General features: G+C 36.1%; 10 protein-coding genes and 9 long non-coding RNA genes across 19 annotated transcripts, besides 1 other annotated feature; 9 read left to right on the forward strand and 10 right to left on the reverse strand.

Moving 5' to 3' along the window:
• The first annotated feature begins 68 nt into the window (after positions 1-68).
• SPOM_SPNCRNA.2553 lies at positions 69-821 on the forward strand. Its single transcript, NR_191921.1, has one exon. It is a non-coding gene; the product is annotated as a non-coding RNA (long non-coding RNA).
• Positions 71-753, reverse strand: SPOM_SPNCRNA.2554. Its single transcript, NR_191922.1, has one exon. It is a non-coding gene; the product is annotated as a non-coding RNA (long non-coding RNA).
• A 935-nt stretch (positions 822-1756) lies between the features above and the next one.
• Positions 1757-2624, forward strand: snd2 (ENV10 family protein). The gene is made up of 2 exons (NM_001018669.3): positions 1757-2163; positions 2222-2624. The coding sequence occupies exons 1-2, from the start codon at positions 1801-1803 to the stop codon at positions 2435-2437; spliced, it is 579 nt and encodes a 192-aa protein (NP_593272.1). The 5' UTR covers positions 1757-1800; the 3' UTR covers positions 2438-2624.
• SPOM_SPNCRNA.2555 lies at positions 2205-2451 on the reverse strand. The gene has a single exon (NR_191923.1). It is a non-coding gene; the product is annotated as a non-coding RNA (long non-coding RNA).
• Positions 2586-4896, reverse strand: ggt2 (gamma-glutamyltranspeptidase Ggt2). The gene has a single exon (NM_001018670.3). It carries the CDS (start codon positions 4609-4611, stop codon positions 2776-2778), a length of 1836 nt encoding a protein of 611 aa, NP_593273.1. The 5' UTR covers positions 4612-4896; the 3' UTR covers positions 2586-2775.
• A 554-nt stretch (positions 4897-5450) lies between these two features.
• Positions 5451-6544, forward strand: SPOM_SPAC56E4.07 (N-acetyltransferase). The gene has a single exon (NM_001018671.3). The coding sequence runs from the start codon at positions 5575-5577 to the stop codon at positions 6280-6282; it is 708 nt and encodes a 235-aa protein (NP_593274.1). The 5' UTR covers positions 5451-5574; the 3' UTR covers positions 6283-6544.
• Positions 5615-6428, reverse strand: SPOM_SPNCRNA.2556. Its single transcript, NR_191924.1, has one exon. It is a non-coding gene; the product is annotated as a non-coding RNA (long non-coding RNA).
• Positions 6500-9497, reverse strand: mks1. Its single transcript, NM_001356004.2, has 2 exons — positions 8865-9497; positions 6500-8819 (listed from the first exon to the last, which is right to left on the reverse strand). The coding sequence occupies exons 1-2, from the start codon at positions 8968-8970 to the stop codon at positions 7183-7185; spliced, it is 1743 nt and encodes a 580-aa protein (NP_001342866.1). The 5' UTR covers positions 8971-9497; the 3' UTR covers positions 6500-7182.
• Positions 8462-8891, forward strand: SPOM_SPNCRNA.2557. Its single transcript, NR_191925.1, has one exon. It is a non-coding gene; the product is annotated as a non-coding RNA (long non-coding RNA).
• A 164-nt stretch (positions 9498-9661) lies between the features above and the next one.
• On the forward strand, positions 9662-12139 carry SPOM_SPNCRNA.730. Its single transcript, NR_151102.1, has one exon. It is a non-coding gene; the product is annotated as a non-coding RNA (long non-coding RNA).
• Positions 9966-11948, reverse strand: cct5 (chaperonin-containing T-complex epsilon subunit Cct5). Its single transcript, NM_001018673.3, has one exon. The coding sequence runs from the start codon at positions 11750-11752 to the stop codon at positions 10112-10114; it is 1641 nt and encodes a 546-aa protein (NP_593277.1). The 5' UTR covers positions 11753-11948; the 3' UTR covers positions 9966-10111.
• Positions 12019-12376: an LONG TERMINAL REPEAT.
• A 102-nt stretch (positions 12377-12478) lies between these two features.
• Positions 12479-13990, forward strand: rpn501 (19S proteasome regulatory subunit Rpn501; the record flags this gene model as incomplete). The annotated part of the gene is made up of 2 exons (NM_001018674.3): positions 12479-12562; positions 12610-13990. 2 exons carry the CDS (start codon positions 12479-12481, stop codon positions 13855-13857), a joined length of 1332 nt encoding a protein of 443 aa, NP_593278.1. The 3' UTR covers positions 13858-13990.
• Positions 13991-14039: 49 nt separating this feature from the next.
• cox1101 (rsm22-cox11 tandem protein cox1101) lies at positions 14040-16376 on the reverse strand (the record flags this gene model as incomplete). Its single annotated transcript, NM_001018675.3, has 1 exon — positions 14040-16376. One exon carries the CDS (start codon positions 16374-16376, stop codon positions 14115-14117), a length of 2262 nt encoding a protein of 753 aa, NP_593279.2. The 3' UTR covers positions 14040-14114.
• SPOM_SPNCRNA.731 lies at positions 14382-16088 on the forward strand. Its single transcript, NR_151103.1, has one exon. It is a non-coding gene; the product is annotated as a non-coding RNA (long non-coding RNA).
• A 375-nt stretch (positions 16377-16751) lies between the features above and the next one.
• On the reverse strand, positions 16752-17836 carry SPOM_SPNCRNA.2558. The gene has a single exon (NR_191926.1). It is a non-coding gene; the product is annotated as a non-coding RNA (long non-coding RNA).
• On the forward strand, positions 16960-17956 carry yip12 (SMN complex subunit Yip12/Gem2; the record flags this gene model as incomplete). Its single annotated transcript, NM_001018698.3, has 3 exons — positions 16960-17126; positions 17232-17580; positions 17655-17956. The coding sequence occupies 3 exons, from the start codon at positions 16960-16962 to the stop codon at positions 17844-17846; spliced, it is 708 nt and encodes a 235-aa protein (NP_001018218.1). The 3' UTR covers positions 17847-17956.
• A 107-nt stretch (positions 17957-18063) lies between these two features.
• Positions 18064-20102, forward strand: pex12 (ubiquitin-protein ligase E3). The gene is made up of 2 exons (NM_001356005.2): positions 18064-18182; positions 18225-20102. The coding sequence occupies exons 1-2, from the start codon at positions 18099-18101 to the stop codon at positions 19170-19172; spliced, it is 1032 nt and encodes a 343-aa protein (NP_001342998.1). The 5' UTR covers positions 18064-18098; the 3' UTR covers positions 19173-20102.
• On the reverse strand, positions 18065-18448 carry SPOM_SPNCRNA.2559. Its single transcript, NR_191927.1, has one exon. It is a non-coding gene; the product is annotated as a non-coding RNA (long non-coding RNA).
• Positions 18767-20746, reverse strand: csn2 (COP9/signalosome complex subunit Csn2). Its single transcript, NM_001018700.3, has 5 exons — positions 20700-20746; positions 20563-20657; positions 20441-20522; positions 20341-20401; positions 18767-20287 (listed from the first exon to the last, which is right to left on the reverse strand). The coding sequence occupies exons 1-5, from the start codon at positions 20720-20722 to the stop codon at positions 19235-19237; spliced, it is 1314 nt and encodes a 437-aa protein (NP_001018220.1). The 5' UTR covers positions 20723-20746; the 3' UTR covers positions 18767-19234.
• Positions 20747-21032: the final 286 nt, after the last annotated feature.

The following is a 21032-nucleotide window of genomic DNA, read 5'->3' on the forward strand; positions in this document are numbered from 1 at the left end:
TTCACCAGTACATCAGTTTGTCTACTAAACAGAGTGTTTCCCTTCTTTTTTTTATTGTTAATTTTAATAATTCAATAAAAATTAATTTCATTCTCAAATACAGCTACACGATTTCTCTCACTATTTTTAATATCAAACTATCGATAATATCCGTAAAGTTCTCGTTGTTTATTAACGAATTATGTAAACAATGTCTAGAGAAGAGTTGTACCGACTTTACCACAATGCTGGTCACACGTCTGCATCGTGGAAACTCACCAAGTGTTGGATAATATGACTGTTTATATTAATAAAAACCAACGATTTTCGACGTTTGGGACATGCCGCATCCGATTCGTAAATACGAGGTATTCCGAGTAACAAATATGACTCCACAGTAATAAACAGTGGTAGTACTATGTAAACAGAGACGCTAACCAGCACAGACTGATCCTGCACCTCAAAGAGGAAAATGCTCATTTCTATAAGTGTTGAACAAGAAATTTTATTTTATAAAGCCTATTTTCAAAATGATTGATCATCCATCGTTTCACAACTGTTTTACTACACGGCTCTACAGATCAAGAAACACGTGGAGATGGATATAACAGATCCGAACGAATCGCAAAAGTGGAAATAGCGATGGACAGGATTCTAAGTATCAGAAATAGTAATAGATAGAATAGCGGTAAAAAGTTGGGATGATGGTAGCAGCAATAATACATAAAACGAGTTTTCAATCAATAGAAGTGTTTGAATAAGTATGGTCGATTTGGAACATTTCAGCTGGTGATGGGGTACTGAACCTTTATGTACTACTGAAAAAATTGATGAAATATAAAAGCTGTTGAGTCTATGTTTATATATATTTAACAGCTTTATACATAAAAAAAAAAAAAAAAAAGAAAATTTAGGATTTTTCCATATAACTTATTATGTGTTCAATTTATTTTTTAATAATATCTTTTGTTCATTAGATTAGTTATCGAATTTTGACATACCTTGTTTATTTACATTTTACTTTGGCTTTAGTACATGGCGTAGAAATTGAAGTCATTGAGGTATTGTCAATGTAACAACTTAAATTCATGTTTTACTGATTTCAATGATTTTTTTGTATGGTGTGGTATCTTCAGCTTCTAATGCTTTGTATAACAGATTAAATTTTTTTGGGAATCGTGATGAATTCATATTGTTTACTCATTGACAATCGTAAGGTCTGATTACTTTTTATCAGAAGAAATAATTAGTATAAATTTAAAATTCGAAATACTTTTTAACTTACTCATCCATTATCATAAATAATCAATACTCTCATTCATTGATTTTCAAATAACTTTTTTCCTTCGCTTTAGTTGTTTTAAATTGCTTTTTTTTTTTTTACACATATCCAAACATACAAAGATTTTTTTTACGATACAAAAAAAAGTAAATAAAATAAAATTAATAAATCAGAAAATTCATAAAAAAATTACATTTCGTTCTTTAAAACATTTTGTAAACAAATATCTCATATTCCTTGTATATTCCAGTTTATTAGCAAACGGGTGTTTCATTTTATTGGCCATCATCATTGCACATTAATCCTACACCATCTTTTCTTTTCTCGGCTAAGTCTTTTATTTGATCCTTCTTCTCTACTTACTAATAAACTAAACTTTTTTGTGTACTTGTTTACACCTACGATATTTTGCGCCAAGTCATGAACGCTGCTTTGTACTGCTGTATATGTTAACAACACTGTGCTACGTATAAACACTTCTAATTCGTATACTCCAAGATTCAGCATACATTCAACCAAAAATTCTTTGATATTTCAATATGGCGAATGCAGCTCAAAAGAAACTTGCTGCGCAAAACAAGCATATCCTGACTTTTATGCTGGCCGCTGATCTGATCGTTAACGTCTTGTTTTGGATTTTACGATTCTTTGTGCGAAGTGGTTTGAGCAAGTTTTCAAAGTTTGTTTATGCTTTTGCTTCTATATCCTCTGGTTTTTTACATTATCAGCTTCATCGTGCAGCTGCCCCCAAATATGATGCTCGTGGGTCTCTGCTTTACGTGGGTCAAGATTTGCTTCAAGAAGGAGTAACTTCTTACATGGTTGACTATATGTATTTTTCTTGGATTCTTATTTTCTTGGCGGCATTGACATCTGTTAAAGTTTTTGCTTTTTACCTTTTGGTACGCTTAAGATATATACCCTTTTTTTTTATTGACTTTACACTAACCCTTCATCTAGGTTCCCATATTCGTGGTTTACAAGGCCGCTCCTTTATTAAAAATGTTATTGCAACAATTAAAGAATTTCAAAAATCAAGCACTAAATCAGCCTCCTCAACAGCAACAGCAACAGCAACAACAACAACATCAACAACATGCGACTCCCTCAGAACCAGTGTTATCAAAGCGCCAACAGAAGTTACGCAAAAAAGCTGCAAAGTACAGTCGCCCATGAATTTAAAATATTGAAAAAATTCATCCCTTGTAATATAGTGCATCAGCTTTGATAATTAGCTTTTTTCAAAGTCAACAACCAGGCTTTTTTAACTTGTTTTTAAAAATATACAATGGACGCATTACAAAACAATACGGTTTTACGCTTATTTGTCTTTAATAAAATGATTAATTTAAAATATTAATTTAAACATATTCAATCGTTGACGATTTCTCATACGCTTTAAATGTACCATATGGTTTCATCCTCATCACATCACAGCACAAAGCTTGCCAAACACTTGGCTACATCATAAAACTCTTTAATAACAAAACTGGCATCAAAAAAAAATTTCCTACTTAATAAGCGGCAGCCTGACCGTACTTCCTAGGATCACTCATTCCGTAATACTCACTGTGATGCCTTGTAACGGCTTGAATTTGACTCAACGGTGTGTCATGCTGCTTCAGTCGCCAGACTTTATGACCGTATTTTTTCATACGAGTAGCAACTGATTTGGAGAAGCCTGATTCAAGGATTAAAATATCAGGTAATAATTGATGATGAGGACGAGCACTGGCAACCATCGATTCTATATCATAGTCCATGTCAATTCGCTTTATGATGGAGTCAAGGACAGCGGTGACAATACGGCTACCACCGCTAGCACCCAGAGCCATCTCAAAATCTCCATTTATATCGGTAAGGATGGTTGGTGCTGAAGAAGACTGAGGCCGCTTAAATGGCTCAATAAAGTTCCAAGGAGAAGGGGACAAGTTAAATGCATTAGAAGCACCTGGTATGGAAAAATCGTCCATTTGATCGTTAAAGACAACACCTGTAACTGGATCCATCAATTGTGAGCCGAAAAGGAGATTTACAGTAGAGGTTATTGAAACTGCCAAGTTGTTGCTGTCCACAGTGGAAACGTGGGTGGTACCATGACTTATAGGAAGATCGTAAGAAGGATTGTAATGTTCCCAAGGGTATGTTTTACTAAGGGAGATGTTATTGCGAATTTGAGACGCAAACTCTTTAGAGAGCAATTTTGATACAACATCCAAATGATCAAGAGGTAAAAAATCTGGATCACCGAATTGAGTTCTGCCTGCAGAAAGCCATTTCATTGCTTCAACTTCTAAATGGAGACGCTTAGGAAATGCTAAAGAAGGTGTGTTTAAAGGATAACCATCAAGAATGTTGAGGCCCTCAATTAAAGCAGGTCCACTCGTCGGCAGGGTGCATGTATACACATCATGGCCTCTGTAGGATGTATGCAGAGCATCCGCGAAAACCGTTGAATAATTTCCGAAATCTTCGACCGTAACAATTCCACCATTGTCCTGAATAAACTTTACCATAGAATTAGTTAACTCACCCCTATAAAAGGGTTCAATACCTTTATTGGCAATTATTTCCAAAGTCTTAGCATATGCCGGACGAAACATTTTATCGCCAGCCCTAAGTACTTTCCCATTTGGCATAAGGATAGGCTGCCAAATTGGATCTTTAAGAAGATGGGCCATTTCTGGCAATTTCAAAACTCTTTCCATTGCTCGAGTCACAGGAAATCCTTCTCTAGCAAGTTTAACATTGGGTTCCAGCAATTTCGACCAATCGAGCAGACCATGACTCTTCCAAGCCTCGTAGAGGCCAGCTAATTCACCAGGAATAGCAATGGAAAGGGGCCCAACTTGAGCAAGCATCGGATTTTTATCGAACATATGTTTACTCACATTTCCAGGAGCTATTTCGCGAAACGTCAAGGACTGCGCGGTTTCGTTGGGATGTTTGATTAACATGAAACCACCTCCACCAATTCCACTCGAGAAGAAATTAACAACTCCAATGCAAAAAGTGGATGCTATGGCAGCATCTACTGCATTACCACCGTCTGCAAGCATGCTCACACCGATGTCAGAGCAAACAGGCACTTCTGAGGCAACGGCACCTCGCCTTCCTCTAACTTTATGACCTGTGAATTGTGTTGGAGTATGCAAATTGGAACTGATTGAATACACTAAAACAAACAGAGTCATCAGTCCAAAAGCAAAAATAAATTGGCTGAACCGCCGTCTTGAGATCCTCCGATACCACGCACCATGATAATTACGGAGCTTATGCCAATCGGGGTCTTGATGTCTTGATTGATCGTCCCATGAATACAGCAATGGGGTAGTGTCTGTAGGGCTCATTACGAAACCAAAAAAAATTATTACACAATGACTTAAAGCTATTTACACACAGATTAAAGAAAAAAAATGAAAGTAAAAAAAGGAGCTAGCTTCTTTCAGACGCCAAAACTTCTAATGTTCTCGCTTTTTATACCGATTAAACTCAACGAGCGACAATTATAATCAACGAAAGCAACTGAGAGAAAACAACAGATAAAATTTGATCAATAATTTAGAAATCCTCTTAATTCTCTAGAAACCAACTGTTTTCAAGGGTAACGAGAACAGTTGAATAACTCAAGTGTTGAGAAAATTATCTAAGCGCAGGTGTTGTTTAATGATCGATAACGTGTCACTTTATCATTTCACTCATCCTGCTTCAGCCTTTATCACAAGGTTATAAATGCTACTCTCTTTCGTATCACAAGTAGTGAAATAAGCGGTTCTCTCGTTAAAATCATACAGCACTGTCTACAGTTACGAATGTTGTGCGGTAAAGGGCGTCCTAGCGATGGCCTGTGATGGATAAACAAATGTAAATGTCATGTTTCCAGTATGTTTAAACTAAACAAAGTATCAGAAACTAAGTCACACGTTGATGGGAAACATTTCGTAGCTTTGTTGAGTTTAATCGTAGATTGTCGTTTACAGAGTTTTGTCTATACTAGCTTTTATCATGTAAATTGCCTGTTAACTATAACAAGACTTTCTTTTCCGACAGCAATGTGAAAAGTTGTTTGTGTAACGGATTGATTTTGGATGACCATGTAAACTGTCGATTCCGCCTGATCCTCATGCAACATGCCATTTACTCTGATTTCATAGTCACAGCTTTTTAACGCAGATTCGGTAAGCTACTCAGAGCCATATTCTCTGGAGTGAAGACGCAGTAACGCATTCTTTTAGCATTCATCTCATTTGAGTAGCGGTAACTTACTTCAATATATTCCTTTCTCACTTTACATTCGTTTATACCCTCTCAAAATGGTAAAGACCGTGAATGGGGAACCGCTGCGGCATCGACCCTTGCAATTCAATGACATCGAAAGGGTAACGGAAGTTAGTTTGTTGGCGTTTAGCGACAGTGCGACTTGGAAATGGAGGTTCAAAGGAATGTCTTCTGAAACGATGAAAGCATTAACCATGCAGCTGACTCGAGATGCGTATTTTGATCCACATGTAACTTGCATAGTCGCGTATACCGATTCCAACCCGTACGTTGGATTTTTGGCCTTTAAAAAATTCCCGCCTGACCCTAACGTCTCTTATAGAGACTGGATTTTGAAAAGCTTAAACAAGTACTACAGCAATTTTTTGTATTGGTGGTATGGTGCGCAAATTGTACAAAAACGATTCCACTATAATGAATTGCAATACGGAGCTGCTCTTTATAAAACTGGATTGCTGAAGAATCCTAAAGGATTTATCCACATCCATTTTGTTTGTGTTGATCCTGCTCTTCAAGGGAATGGTGTCGGTGGCTATCTTTTGGACATGGCTCATGACTTGGCCGATGAATATCAAATTCCATGCTTCCTTATGGCTAGTAAAATGGCCTTCAAAATGTATGAGCACTTGGGATATAAAACATCCGTTATAGCGAATTTGGTCGACGAGGATACCGGTGAACTAATTAGAGAAAGTCCCGGTATGATTCGTGAGCCCAAACAACCGTCATCTCATGAAACGTAAAAAGCGAAAATAAAGACAGAATCGCTATTCTGATCAAAATCAATACTATAAATACGATTTTCTTTGTAATTTTTTTTGGAACTCATCGCTTGATTGTATCTATTTTTCTTATTCTACAAATTTCTGAGACCTTCAATGATTCGACATTAAAATATAGACAAATATATGCTTCAGACTACAATAAAATTTTTTATTATATAAATTGTTACTGAAAAGCTGGGATCAGTTCATAAAAAATATCATTGATTGCGTAGTGTGCTTGAAAATAAAAACTTGATGACAATGTTAATAAATAAAAAGAATAAAAAAGTTCGTCAAATACAACATTGTTAAAACGAATTGAAAACGAAAAATTTTTTTTGAAAAACTTAAGATTCAAAAACTAAATTATTAAACAGGGATTAATTCTTTAGATAATGTACATTGGTATGAAAACCGGCTAAGTTAAGCTTATTAAACAACATACTTTAACATCCGATGCACAGATACTAAAAAAATAAACTTAGCAAAGATGATATGCCAACCTTAAAGATCAAATTAAGAAAAGAGTGTTATAAATAATAGCTTTGCCAAATACGTTCATCGAACAGTTCCGAACGTATAAAAGAATCACCTGTGAATTTTCATCGCTGAAGGGGGGTTTTACCCTAGATTTTCCTATCACCATCGTTGGCTGCGTAGACTTTTCAGGCTAAATAACAAGTCAATACGCGTATCACAAGTTAACGAAATCAGTCAAAGAAAAAATCGGATAATCAGAATGTAATGACTGACGTTATTAATTACAGGAATTTTTAAATATTGCAAAGCCATTTTGCACGAGTCCAATATGCTAATAACTTTTTTTTAAATTTTTTAATGAAGAAAAAACAGCTAAAATTTTTAAATTAAGTATTCTGCTCACCAAACGGAGCAATCATTAGCAAAACCTTTCTCGACAACTTTTCTGTTTCTAACTTCTTTATCATCGTTAGCCCCACTCGATTGACTTGACTGTCTTCGTAAAACTGCACTGTTCATTGCTGCTTTTTGCCGCCGTTCCCAAAGTAGGTCTCTTCTTAGACTTTCAGATATTTCAGAGGCTAATACTTTGTTCGAATTAGAAGAACAATGAGACATTCTGTATACACGATAATCATTGTAAGGATAGTTGCTCAAGTCAGAGTTGTCGGAATTAATATTTCCACTTTGGGATAAATTTGGTGTTGCCTTTATATCAGTATCTCTCGGTAAATTCAAAGCGGCTGAAGAAGCTGATCGCACGTCGTGTTGTAGCTTTTCATCTTGAGACAAAAGCAAAGAAAGTGCACTATTCCGGAATGACTTAGAAAGATAGGGCGCAGGCGACCGTTTTGTAAAATGAGGTGACTCTGCTTCATCGACAGATACCCATGCATCATCATCATCATCATCATCCTCAATAACATTTTCTTGAGATATACTTTCGGCTATCGCATGAGTAGGAAGAGGGTCATAAACTGTGCGATGCGGAAAGTCTGCAGAGTTCACAGATTCGCTATCGACAGCAGCTGAACATATAGACGACGATGCCGAATGCCCAGTATCAAAAGAACCCCTCAGGTAAAAATAAGGCTGCGTAGGATTCGGTTTTAACAATTGTTTTGATTTGTCATCTTGCACTGAATGACTTTTTTCTTCATGACTAACGTTTTTCGTGGATAGAACGGGCAACCTTGGATCAAACCCCCGAATAATACTTGTAGAATCATCAGGGGTTACAGTGACTTTTGATAATTTTTCTTTTTCGAGCTCTTTAGCCCGAGATGCAGCAGCGACTGCATCACTAAAAGACTTAGTGGGTTTTCTTGATTTATTTTTCTGAGCAGTTGAAGATGTATTTGTACTTAGGCTACCTAAATCGCTGGTAGACTTGACTAGTTGTATGGCTTTGGAAACTGCATCATTAACACTAGTAGATGATTTTTGCTGATTCAAAGGAGGTGCAGATGAATGTGTCTTAATCGACCGATCAGCATGCTCGTTTTCTGAAACGCTAACGTTCAAATAAGCTTGATCATCAGTCGAAGTATCAGATGAGTTTGAATTGGAAACCTTAGGTATAGTTTCCTTAGAAGATGGTGATTTATTTCCATGGAACAGGGCCAAATCCTTCATACTAGGTTTTTCCGGCGGTGAAAATGAAGAGATGAACTGACTAAATGCGTCTGTAGACAAAAGACGTGAGCTGGAACGTTTGGCTTGTGGCCTAACAATAGAGGAATGACTTCCACCCTTCATTGGCGCTTGCAAGCTAACTTCATTCACAATAGGAGCATTAACGGAAACATTGTCAATCCTGTTAAAGGAGTTTGAATCTACAACATGACCCGCATCCGATTCAACGGTAGAATTAATGGAATCGCAACTTGAAGAAAGATCAGGGACGGAAGATTCCTGGCAAGCAATTTGACAAGCATCATTAGCATCGGACATCATAGCTTCACGATACCACAGGCGCCAAGATATATTTTCTAAACGACGACCGTTTTCAAGGTTCTCAGCACACTTGGTAAAAACTAGAAAAAAAAGAGTTAATATAGAGCATCTGTTAACCACATTACCATTCCACATAGATCCCAGGCTATCCGCAGTTAAGGTACCCATTTTTGCGATATTTTCAGTTTCCAACGAGAGCATTGGGTTTGGGGAGACGACTCTTTTTGCCATTATGTTATGATCAACTGAATGAATGAATAAATTTGCTTTAAAAAGTGAAGGATACTTTTTTTTGAAGAAAAGCAAATGTGCTCTAAAAAAGTAGTAAAATCAATCGGTATAGTTGAGATTCTACAGCAAGCTCAACAAAAAGATGGAATGAGCTTTTATCCGATCAAACAGGACAGGAAAAAGATTTAAAACTCAGTACAGAAGGAACAACCGGTTGCTTTAAACAAAAGGAGGACAAACGAGAATTTAAAAAATGAGAATAGATCAACTAAAAAAGAAATAGTAAAGAAAGTTAAGATAATATCAATTGATAACTAAGAGGCGGGATACAAAAGAGAGATTTCAACGTATTGCAAACTTTTAATGAAGCTTCTTCCAAAAAAGGCAGTGACTTCGATAAAGCTCAAGCTCCTTTAATTTCAACTTCACGCTGAACTTAAAGGCAGTATTTGCCGTTTAATTACAGGATTTTACTGAAAATCAGCAAATCGTAGTCTTTTGATGTTCTTTTCTTTTGTGTGGAGGTTGGTTTGCTTTGCTTCTTCACCCCTCTTAAAAAGCGTCGGATTTGGTCCAAGCTACTACACTAAACCTCCTTATTTACAATGAAGGAAAGCAAAGGAACAAAGGTTGATGAATACATTAATCCAATACTAATGGATTTCTGTGCGAAAAGACTCAGTCTAGATTAGCGAGAAATGTTAGGAAAATATCCTCGCATGGCTCAATTAAGAAAACTGATATCATTTTGCCCAAACTCGGCTTTACAGGTGCTACCAGAAGCGTTTTTGCGGAAAAAGTAGCCGACGATTTCCGTCTTGAGCGCTGATGTATTTGGTCTATTTGTACAGCTTTATGGAACAAATCATAAACAGAGTTTAGTATAAAAATAATGCCATAAACAAGGTTAGAGTGTCTGAAGGCTTTGAAAAGCTCACAATCTCTGAGTAGGTAAAAATACTATTGAAACTGGAAATACGGACTCAATATGATGCTTAGTAGAAAAAATTTATATATATGCAAGAAATTTTTTATTTTGACATAAGTACACAGAATCACCATTTTATTCAAAAAAGCACATGCTTGCCGTATGAAATGAAGTAAATTAAATTTCCTTTAGCCGTGCGGATGAAAATGCCATTTAGTTATAGTCATCATCCTTAGAACCGGCAACGATAATATCGTTAACTTTGAGTACCATTCTGCAAAGCTGAGTAGCAAGAAGCAGTTGTTGTTTCTTTCCAATAAGAGGATCAATAACAAACTGCTTTCTCATATCATTACTTCCGGTCTGCAAACAGTCAATACCAAGATATGCCTTGTTTTCTTTTACATGACGAGCTTTAACTGCTGTAAGAGCTTCGATGGACGAAAGGCCACTGTTCTCCGCGAGGGCAAGAGGAATCGTGTCCAAAGCATCTGCAAATGCACCCATGGAATATTGATCAATACCAGGAATCTTTTCAGCTTCTTTGGTGACAGCCAAAGAGCAAGAAATCTCAGCAGCACCACCACCATACACTACTCTGTTGTCACGTATCAGATTACGAACGACACAGAGTGCATCATGCAAAGCACGTTTCGCCTCATCGACAATCATCTTATTGCTTCCTCGTACAAAAACGGTTACGGCTCGAGAGTTGGCACACTTTTCTATAACTAAAATCTTATCACGAGTCGTACCAAACGACACCTCTCTCACTATACCGGCTGAACCAAGCTTATCAGACGAAAGATCCTCAAATCGGGGCACAATTCGTCCATTTGTAGCAATAGCAATCAATTCGATTTCGGGACCTCCCACCCAACGTACAGCCGGTAAATTATTTTGAAGAAGTAGATGGTTTGCTTCATCATCAAAACCCCATTGACATATAACAAGGTTAGCTCCTGCGTCCTTTACATGCTTAATCATTTCCTGAAATTTTTCCTTCTCATAAGCTTGAAGGGCTTCAAATTCACTCACTGATGTTATGTCCAACTTATGCTTAGTTTTTGGCTTTGGTGGTTCAAAAGGGCAGGTTAAAATAGCAATCTTTGCATTTTCAATACGATGAGGCATTTGTGGATGCGACATGTCTTTGTCCACCACAACACCCTTTACAAGCTTTGTATCATCCACTGAACCACCAACCTTGCCATCTACTTTAATGAGTTCAAAATCAACATCTTTTCTCTGCAAATCAGCAACAGAAAGGACCGCGTCCACAGCAATGTTTGCAAAGTGATCATGAGCTTTGGAAACCACTTTACTACCCAAACTAGTCTTAGCAGAACGAAATAAATTAGTAGTGTTTTCGGGACTAAAGTCGACAACATCTGAAATAGCATCTAAATGTTTAACAGCCACCTGGCATGCCTTTTCGTAACCATCTGCAATCCTTATAGGATGTATACCTTTGTCTATAAGTGCCTCGGCCTGCTCCAGTAATGCACCTGCTAGTACAACAACACCAGTAGTTCCATCCCCAATTTCATCATCTTGAGATTTAGACAACTGAACTAACAGCTTTGCAATTTGATGTTCAACCTCCATTTGGTCGAGGATTGTAGCACCGTCATTGGTAACCGTAATCTCTCCATCTGGAGAGATTAAAATTTTATCCAGTCCACGGGGACCCAAAGAAGTACGCACAATATTAGCAACTGTTTTGGTAGCTAATATGTGACTTTTTACAGCATCAATTCCATGCAATCTTCTCTTCTTTTCCTGGTCACGTACTAAAATGAAAGGATTTCCTTGATCGTCACGGACCATAACAGCGTTATCTAGACCGGCCATTTTGCTCATCTTGTTATTGTGAACTGTCGATGCAAATGAATTTCAAGTGATAAAACTGAACGCTACACTAACCCAAATCCTTGAAATACTTTTGAACGATTTCACAAAGAACCTTATCTCTTACTTCCCTTTAAATCGTTGAAATAACTTGAGGTTCAAGCTTAGGGTGTATTCTTTAGAATGTCGTTGAAAGCACGTCTAATATGTTGCGGCCCTTCAGCATTTTACGAACTTCTATAGAAGAAATAAGCACTATATTTCACTAATGTAAGCTACGCAGTTTGGTATCTGATTTAAGGATACGTAGAACTGCGGTGAGTTTTCCTTGTGGTCTATTATATTACAATACACAGGTTGTATAAGTAGCAACTGAGTATAGGTATTGTATTAACTGAGTTATAATGTTACCTATCACTAATATAGCTCATAACTGAACTGAGGAACGAGGTTCAGTTGTAACGCTATTTATAATATTTCTAAATAGTTGTTATCAACGGGTATCTATGTATATAGACGGATAGTTACCCGTGATTATCAATAAACGGATCTTAGCTAGTATTCCAACATATGACATATAGTGATACGCAACGTAGTGTATCATAGCGTAGTGTACTATTGCTGACAACTAAAGTATTTTGCGAGCGTGCGTTACAACTCTGTAATCATAAGAAATCAACTCGCAATATTAGTCTCAATTGTACACTCTCCAACAACCCACATATCGAAATGGAACAGAAACCGGAAGTTGATTACTCAGAGAAGTTTGCAGAGTTACAAAAAAGTTTAAATAACCTTAATACCATAGACATCGTACGTAAAAATCAAAATTTTGACTAATCTCTAACTTGTAATTGTAGGATGCGAACCTCGAGAAGCTTTTGATTTTTGAGAAGCAAGTTCGTCAGGCTTCTGACACCAGCACGAATACGAAAGTATTAATATACATTGCTGATTTGCTCTTTCGAGCTGGTGATTTCCAAGGCTTAAACGAACAGTTGGTTAGTCTCTTTAAAAAGCATGGCCAACTGAAACAATCGATGACAAGTTTAGTCCAACATGTAATGACCTATCTTCCTGGAATTGACGATTTAAAAACAAAAATTAATTTGATTGAAACATTGCGTACTATTACTGATGGAAAGATATATGTGGAAGTAGAAAGGGCACGTCTTACACAACTGCTTTCCCAGATTAAAGAAGAGCAAGGTGACATCAAATCTGCCCAGGAGATCTTGTGTAATGAACCAGTAGAGACTTACGGATCTTTTGATTTGAAGGAAAAAGTTGCATTCATTTTGGATCAAGTTAGATTATTCTTACTGAGGTCTGATTACTACATGGCATCTACTTACACGAAGAAAATAAATGTTAAGTTTTTTGAAAAGGAAGACGTCCAGTCTTTAAAACTTAAGTATTATGAGCAAAAAATCCGAATTGGTTTGCACGACGATGCATATCTTGATGTTTGTAAATATTATCGAGCAGTTTATGACACCGCCGTGGTTCAAGAGGACCCCGAGAAATGGAAAGAAATATTAGAAAATGTCGTTTGCTTTGCCTTGCTTACTCCTTATGATAACGAGCAGGCAGATCTTCTTCACCGAATTAATGCTGACCATAAACTAAATTCTCTTCCTTTACTCCAACAATTGGTTAAGTGCTTTATTGTCAATGAACTAATGAGATGGCCCAAAATTGCCGAAATCTATGGAAGTGCTTTAAGGAGTAATCCTGTTTTTGCTGAAAATGATGAAAAAGGTGAGAAACGTTGGTCTGAACTTCGTAAGCGAGTCATCGAACACAATATTCGTGTAGTCGCAAACTATTATTCCCGCATTCATTGCAGTCGTCTAGGAGTGTTGTTGGATATGAGTCCTTCCGAAACAGAACAATTTCTTTGCGATCTTATTGCAAAGCATCATTTCTATGCCAAGATTGATCGCCCAGCTCAAGTCATTTCATTCAAGAAATCTCAAAATGTGCAAGAGCAATTGAATGAGTGGGGTTCCAATATTACTGAACTTCTTGGAAAATTGGAAAAGGTAAGACAGCTTATTATAAAAGAAGAAATGATGAATTCTATTCAACAGGCGGTAGCCAAATAAATTGTTCCGTCTCTATTTCATTTCGTTACTTTCATGACTTTGTCATTTAAATAATATACTATTGGTTCAAAGGCCTTCAACTTTTTTTACGAGAATACAATAGTTTTAATGTCGAATTGCAACCTCGGAGAAAGTTATTCTAGTAAGTTTGTAGTGATTTTCGTTGTTATTTGTCTCGTAACTAGAAGGTTAACTTGATGAATTATTTTAAATAAATTATTGTAGTTCACTCAATATGTAGTCCCTTAATTTTTATTTCAGTTGAGTTTAGTTAAAAGATTGCCATTGGTATCATATCTGGCCTCAAAAAAAGTATAGCTTAGAAGAATATCGTCAATATCCTTCATATTTGGATCATCAGCAAATTCTGGATCTATAAAGAAAAACACAGGCAAGTCTACTTTTTCATGAGCATCTAGCTTTTGCTCTTCAAAGCAAAAGCATGCAACCTTTGAGAAGTAAACAGCGGCTTGACCTGGTACTATATTATAAGTTGCAACTCCTACTATGTCATGGTCGGACGTATTTTCAGCAGTATAAAACCCTAGAGCAGTCTCGCCTGGAAGAACATATATTTCACGCTGCTGGGGCCAAAGCTTCCAGCTAAGGTTTCCTGCAACGTCGCCATTGAAAGTAACTCTGATTCTTTTATTGTCTTTACGAGGAACCATTCTTTCTGCATTCATACGACTTTGGTCGGTATTAAGAGTGCCACCATAACCTGTTTTCGAACAGAAAAGACGATATAAAGGTACAGCCGCATATGTCAAGCCCAACGCAAAAATGGAAATTGCAACCAGATAATAGATAGTGGTCCTTTGATTATAGTGGAATTTATCTCTCGAATATTGTCGTGAATATTTCCTGGTACCAGAGATGCAATTGTAACAGCTAAATGAAGTAAAAATACAAGGGAAACGATGTGAATTAAAGTCTGCAAATCGAGAAAAAGCTTTATGACGATTAGTCGAATAGAATCGTTTTCCGACAAAAATAGGATCTGCAGTTGTATTTCTTTCAACTTTGGGTTTATTATATGAGGGGGGATTGATTGAATAGGTAGAAGAAGCATCTTTTAAATGTTTAGTAATTTTACTACTTGGAGAAGTACTTTGAACTTTGCCCTCTAACGGAAACAAGTCGCCCCAAGCACTTTTCCTAGCTAATCGATAAGCTAGTTTACCTTGTGATTTAGGAACAATATTCCTTCTAAGCCGAGCATCGCTATCACAGACATCAATTATGACATGTCCATCTCGCTTCAGTGGAGGTCGAATTATACGTGGCCAGTTTTTAAGAGTTGGAGATGTAACATTCACATTTTCTAGTAAATCCTCATCATTCTTGAACCTTTGTGTGGTATTATTAAGCGGTCTAGTTATACCCTTTTGAATAACAACATAACTGTAATGAGAGCGATCCGAGGATCGACGATGAGAACGAGGGACATATAGACGGGAAAATGGGGATAGGAAAAAATGTTGTTTGAAAGAACAAATATTTGCTCTTACCCCATTTTCTATATCAATGGGGCAGCGACCATCGTGGGGACAGGGTGCTACAATATGGGCATTGAATTGTTTATCAGAAGTATTTTTACTTTTTTGCAATAGAAATGTTCTAGCTCTTTGAATCAAACTAAAGCCACGCTTTGTGCCTCGCTCGCAGAGCACCAAAAGACCACCATCATTTGACACGAGACTCCAAAGCGAACGAAGATAATCAAAGAGTTCTTTCTCCGATTTCATTTCAAGAAGCTTGTTAGATGCAATAACTAGAGTGTATGAATCCTTTTTACCCAATGGTAGACGGTTAAGCGTAACAGGGCTAGTTGGATTCGGCGAAGTTGACGGGTAAATGTTATGGTGAATATCATATATGATTTTTTTCAAAAATGGGTTCTCCTCAACAATTGAAACTGAATTAGGTGTGGGAAAGACTGAATAACTAGCTAGAGCACCAATACCTGGACCTTTACCGCAATCCAGTATATGTTGAGACTTGCAAGACACATCACTGTTTACAATTTTCAAGTCAGTCAATACGCTGTATAGAGAAGCATATTGATACGGCATAGACTGATGAATATAAGCTAAAACTTGGGGATCTGTCATAGTCCGAGTAGATTCATCTTTGAATGGCGCAGACAATGGAAGCTGAGATTCCGTAGCCAAATCTTTTTTAATATCATTAATAAATTTTTTAATTTGTCCTTTTTCGCTCTTTTTCAATAAATCGTCCACATATAGATTAAATTTTGTATGCAAACTAATATCACCACTTTTCTTTTGATCCTTTACCAAAAAGTCGAGTAAACTGGAAGCTTCTGGACGATGTGAAGAGATCAATTCGTTTTTATAATCAGAAAAGTTGTTTTGAACAGCTTGAAAATTTGCATTATACCACCTAATGGTAGTGGTTGTTCCATATGGTATGAGACATCGCTGATTTTGAAAAGTAAAGCAATTCCGTAAATTATAAAGAAACAGAATTTTATATCTGCATGTTAGAATGGGCATATGTGCTGCTCAAAACACCAATTCACCAATGAACAATGGGATTTGGGGATAAAGCACTGATCTGTATATTGTGTAGAGTAAGTGCCTGATTAAGTGGCCGCAGATGGTGTTACTTGCGTTGACAGAAGAATGAATAGTACAATTTCCTACATATCTATATGTTTTATGTTTATTAAATTAGTTCAAGGATAGGCAATTCTGTCTGAGTGAATATTCTCCCAGTTTTAGCTTCTTATACACTTCAAAAAAATGCAAAACTTTGAACTTCTTTGAAAATAAGAACAAGTAATAAATTTTATGATAGTAAAGGAATTATCAAGAAATAGCTAAAATTAGTTTTAGCATTACACTTGATCAAGATAGACTCTTCACATTGATAGTTCTACAGATACCTCTTTAACCTTACCATTCTATTATACTAGGGTAATCTTCGATTTACGAAACATTCCTTGTTAACTAACTACAAACGAAAAGTTGCCGGAAAAAAACAGCCTACATTCCTTGAGTATTTTCATGAAAATTCGGTAATTCTTTTCCATTTGGTTTATATGAGAAGTTTGCAATTGTACAATAATAATTCAAAATGCCCTCGAAAAGAAAAAGAAATCCTTTACAATATCAGACTTCAGGATCATTAGATGAGGAAACAAATCAACGCAGCGCTTTTCCACAAATCGACAACAATAGTGCTTCAGAATCTTTGGAATATGATATACCACTTGATGGTTTAGATTATTTAGCAACTGTGAGGTACGAACATTTATATATGAATTTTTGTGAAAATCGAAATTTGCAACATGAATGCTTTAATCTAATCATTGTAACAATAATTGGGCTTTTTACTGACAAGTTCAGAGAAGAAGCTCGCAAGCTAGTTCCATTTGTAGCGGCGCGTCGTGAGCCTGAAACAAGAGAAACCATTCCTCTTCGCAAATTGGAAATCGAGGCCGGCAAAAAAAGCTTTGACCCGTTTTTACGATACTTACTAAACATAATTGATAAAGAAGGGGAAAGGCTTGAGCAATATATGGAATCTTCTTCATTGGACGCATCTATTTTACCTAAAAATTTACAACAATGGCGTGTATATATTGAGCATAAAGCTCCTTGTTGGGCCATATTAGCAGTGGTTGATTTGGCAACTGTTTTGGAGATCCTAGAAAGCTTGTCCAGCTGGCTTGAAAAGGACGCAATTGATTTACAGGTTGGTAACAAGGATCTCATGCTACTTTGCTGGTGTATTTTTGTTCATTCTAAAATTTGCTAACATTTTTCTAGAGTCAATGGATTTTTTGCTTTTGTTATAAACTTCCTGAGCTTTTGAATGGAGAAGATATATCGACCCTACGTTCAGTACTCAAGTCTTTACGAAGTACGCATACTTCTTTTCCTGCTCTGCAGATGTCAGCATCTGCCCTTCAAGCAGTCTTAGTTTATCGATATGGACAAAAAGATCTCTTTCAAACATAGAGTCTATAAATCTTGGTCGAAAAAAATTTAGGTACACATGTTCATATAGCATACGTTTGTTTATAGGGAAAAAATTAAAATTGATAGCTTGTTTTAAATATGTTTTTAGGATATTATTCCATTAAATAACTGTTTAAAATTTCAGTTTTTATTTGCAAATTTACAGTAAGTACTCAAACTACAAAGATTCTAATGGATCTAGTTCAGTCCTTTCCTTGCTTCAACGCACTTGTCTAAGGAGCTATTCAGTCAATGGATTCGCCTTCATTATTGGAAGTTTTACAAGTTCAACAGGTGGAAAAACTTATATCACCTTCATTAAGGTTTATACTAGCAGTAAGTAAAATAAATAAATGATGATAAATTAATCTCTTTCAGTATTTCACACATCGATATCCAAGATTTTTATTACGGGCATATAATTCTTTTGATGGTATTTATTTATTGGTAAAACTTTTACTTGAGAAATCTCAGCTTAAAAAATGGAATGCTACATCTGTTGAAAGAAGGTTTCAACTCAAACGAGTAATAGCGGTTCGTGACAGTAGTATAATCGCTGAGGAATTCCCACAAGAATCAGAGTCCGCTACTTCGCTCAATGGGATTGACGTGTTAAAAAAGTTGTTTTTAACTTATTGCATACCATATTTGCTTGAAAAGTGCGAATCGTTAACAACGGTTAAAGAAAATCATACTGCCGTTTCTATTCTCTCATTACAGGCTCGTGACAAGCAGAAAGGGGCTTTAAGTGTATTTTATTCGAAAATTAAGATCCTACTTGTCAGGTTGAAGAAAATTTTGCATTTTGTATTTCGTTTGATAAGAAAATCTAATACCTACTTACAGTGGTTGTACTATTTACTTTATGCTTTGGGTAAAACTCCTTATACAAACCTTGCTGATCACATATTAAGACAACGTGTGATTTATAATGTGGAAAATATCCATTCTCGAAAACTAATTTCTACCAGAGAGAAATCTTCTCTATTAACGTCTATTGCCGATCACAGCATGGAAGGATTTTTGATCATTATACAATTGATTGATTGGTGGCAATCTAATAATTATGAATCTCATCTTAAAAAAGGGGAAGTCGCTTTTACTGAATTGGCACCGCCAAAGTTACCTTTTGAGATTAATGTTTCCACTACCGACATTTGTAAAATATGTGGAGAAAAAATAAAAAATCCAGCGGTTTTGTCGACCGGTTTCGTCTTCTGTTACCCATGCATTCAAGTATGGTTACAGCGACATCCATTCAAATGTCCTGTAACGAATTTGGAATTATCAAGAAAAGGCGAATCCTTTTGGAGACTAATGATTTAAAAGCTCTGCTTTTTCATTTTTACTTTTATTATTTTCTAAGCAGAAGGTTGAGGGATACTTTACTACTTCGTGGCAGTATTCCACAACTTTTGCACATCTTCAACTAGCTGATTATGTATGGTATTTTTTGGTTGTGAGATGGTGAATACCTCATTAACCATGTCAATTTTTCCATTTACACGTTCATCAATGATCAATCCAACCAATGCTTGTTCAATAATAGAAATAGAGACACCTAGTTTCTTAGCAAGCAAGCTCAGCTTCACCGAAGTATACGGCTTAACTAATTCAATCAACACCTGGCTTCTTATGCTATACAAAATTTTGTCAACATATTGACGAATAAAATCATCGTCCAAAATATCGTGTTGATAGGTTTGGAGTATTCTTTCAACTGCAGTTATATCACGGATTTGGTATGCTTCCACTAGTTTTGTCATAGCAATGATATGCGGATTATCCTTATAAGGTTGAGTCTCTGGAGAATCGAATGGATTAATTTCAGATTCGCTAAGCATGTTGGCCAAAACTAGATACTTCAAAACGCGAATTCTATCCGAAGAACCGGCCTCATCATATGATTTAAAAGACTCAAAAAAATTTGTTTGAGCTTCTGACCATTGATTTTCTTGCATATGCATTTTACCTCCGCACTCCCTAATGATACCCATAATTCGGGGATGCGGTATTGCAGTTTTTACTCGTAGTGAACTTTGATATAATTCTTTTAGCCGTTTGTTATCTTCAATATCGGAATACATTTGGATTTCTAGAGAATACAACTCTAAAAGATGAGTTCCACGGTTTTGATCTGCAACAGAATTATTTTCGTCCGACAAAAGCTCATGCATTTGCCGTAATAAATACTTAAATTTGTGATAGTTCTTTTGAGTAAGGAGGAAACGTGCCACGTGCATTAAAACTTTTAGCATCAGTCGTTCATTGTTTAGATTTTGTAACGCTTTGGTCGTAACGTCGTAAAACTTTTCCAAAAATTCGGTGTTTTCACAACTAGAAGCATATTCTACTATATTATAAATTGATTTTTCAGAATAATTTTTGGTAATGCTTAACCAATTGGTATAACCCAACAATCGTTGATAACTTTGCAACATCTTAAAACCCAATAATTAGAAACAGGTTAAAATTTAGATCCATTTTTACTTACGTCGTCATATTTTTTTAATTGAAAATTAATTTTTGTGATTTGTTTTAGAGCTTTGAATGCCCTATAAGAGTTAGAATCACCATTGCTCCCAAATTCATACCATTCATTTTGTTCGCCTTCACACTTCTCCACTATACTGTAGAAAGAAGTTAACGCGGACTCGGGATTCTCCTCTTTTAGTGCTTAAAATCGATTAGTTGTAATTCAAATCTCCTAACTTACATTTGGAATTGTAGTAACAGTTTTCTACATCGACATAAGGCTCAATCATGTCATCATCATCGTCTTCGAATTCAAAATCATAATTCTCATCATCTCTGTTTATTATTAATCAAATTGTGCACAAGCAGCGACCTTACTCTAGCATAAAATCATTAGACATCGTAAGGAGGTTAAAGTTGAAGGCAGAAGACAGGCATGTATGGAATAGTGTGTAAACTTTGTTACTACGAAACGATTAATCGGTGCTAAGCTAGATATAAGTTTCTGACGAAAATTAATTGTAGTAATTACAATAAGTAAATATAATTCTAAAGTTTTGATAAAAGCTATAACGCTAATATTGCGTAAACAATTGGATGAAACGAAAACACCCTGGTATAGTAAAGTTGATTTGTTTCATAAATTTTGTATATGTTATAAACAAAACTTTATGTACTTGAAATTATTTTTTATAAAGTGAGAACGCCCAG

The sequence above is a fragment of the Schizosaccharomyces pombe genome, assembly GCF_000002945.2.
Source record: "Schizosaccharomyces pombe strain 972h- genome assembly, chromosome: I".
Lineage (NCBI taxonomy): Eukaryota > Fungi > Ascomycota > Schizosaccharomycetes > Schizosaccharomycetales > Schizosaccharomycetaceae > Schizosaccharomyces > Schizosaccharomyces pombe.

Coding starts and splice junctions, on each gene's coding strand:
- snd2 (NM_001018669.3), top strand. CDS start 1,801: ATGGCGAATGCAGCTCAAAAGAAACTTGCTGCGCAAAACAAGCATATC. Junction 2,164..2,221: donor TTTTTGCTTTTTACCTTTTG/GTACGCTTAAGA, acceptor CCCTTCATCTAG/GTTCCCATATTCGTGGTTTA.
- ggt2 (NM_001018670.3), bottom strand. CDS start 4,611: ATGAGCCCTACAGACACTACCCCATTGCTGTATTCATGGGACGATCAA.
- SPOM_SPAC56E4.07 (NM_001018671.3), top strand. CDS start 5,575: ATGGTAAAGACCGTGAATGGGGAACCGCTGCGGCATCGACCCTTGCAA.
- mks1 (NM_001356004.2), bottom strand. CDS start 8,970: ATGGCAAAAAGAGTCGTCTCCCCAAACCCAATGCTCTCGTTGGAAACT. Junction 8,820..8,864: donor CCTGGGATCTATGTGGAATG/GTAATGTGGTTA, acceptor TTTTTTTTCTAG/TTTTTACCAAGTGTGCTGAG.
- cct5 (NM_001018673.3), bottom strand. CDS start 11,752: ATGGCCGGTCTAGATAACGCTGTTATGGTCCGTGACGATCAAGGAAAT.
- pex12 (NM_001356005.2), top strand. CDS start 18,099: ATGGATTCGCCTTCATTATTGGAAGTTTTACAAGTTCAACAGGTGGAA. Junction 18,183..18,224: donor CATTAAGGTTTATACTAGCA/GTAAGTAAAATA, acceptor AATCTCTTTCAG/TATTTCACACATCGATATCC.
- csn2 (NM_001018700.3), bottom strand. CDS start 20,722: ATGTCTAATGATTTTATGCTAGA. Junction 20,523..20,562: donor CTGTTACTACAATTCCAAAT/GTAAGTTAGGAG, acceptor ATCGATTTTAAG/CACTAAAAGAGGAGAATCCC. Junction 20,288..20,340: donor AATTAAAAAAATATGACGAC/GTAAGTAAAAAT, acceptor TTGGGTTTTAAG/ATGTTGCAAAGTTATCAACG.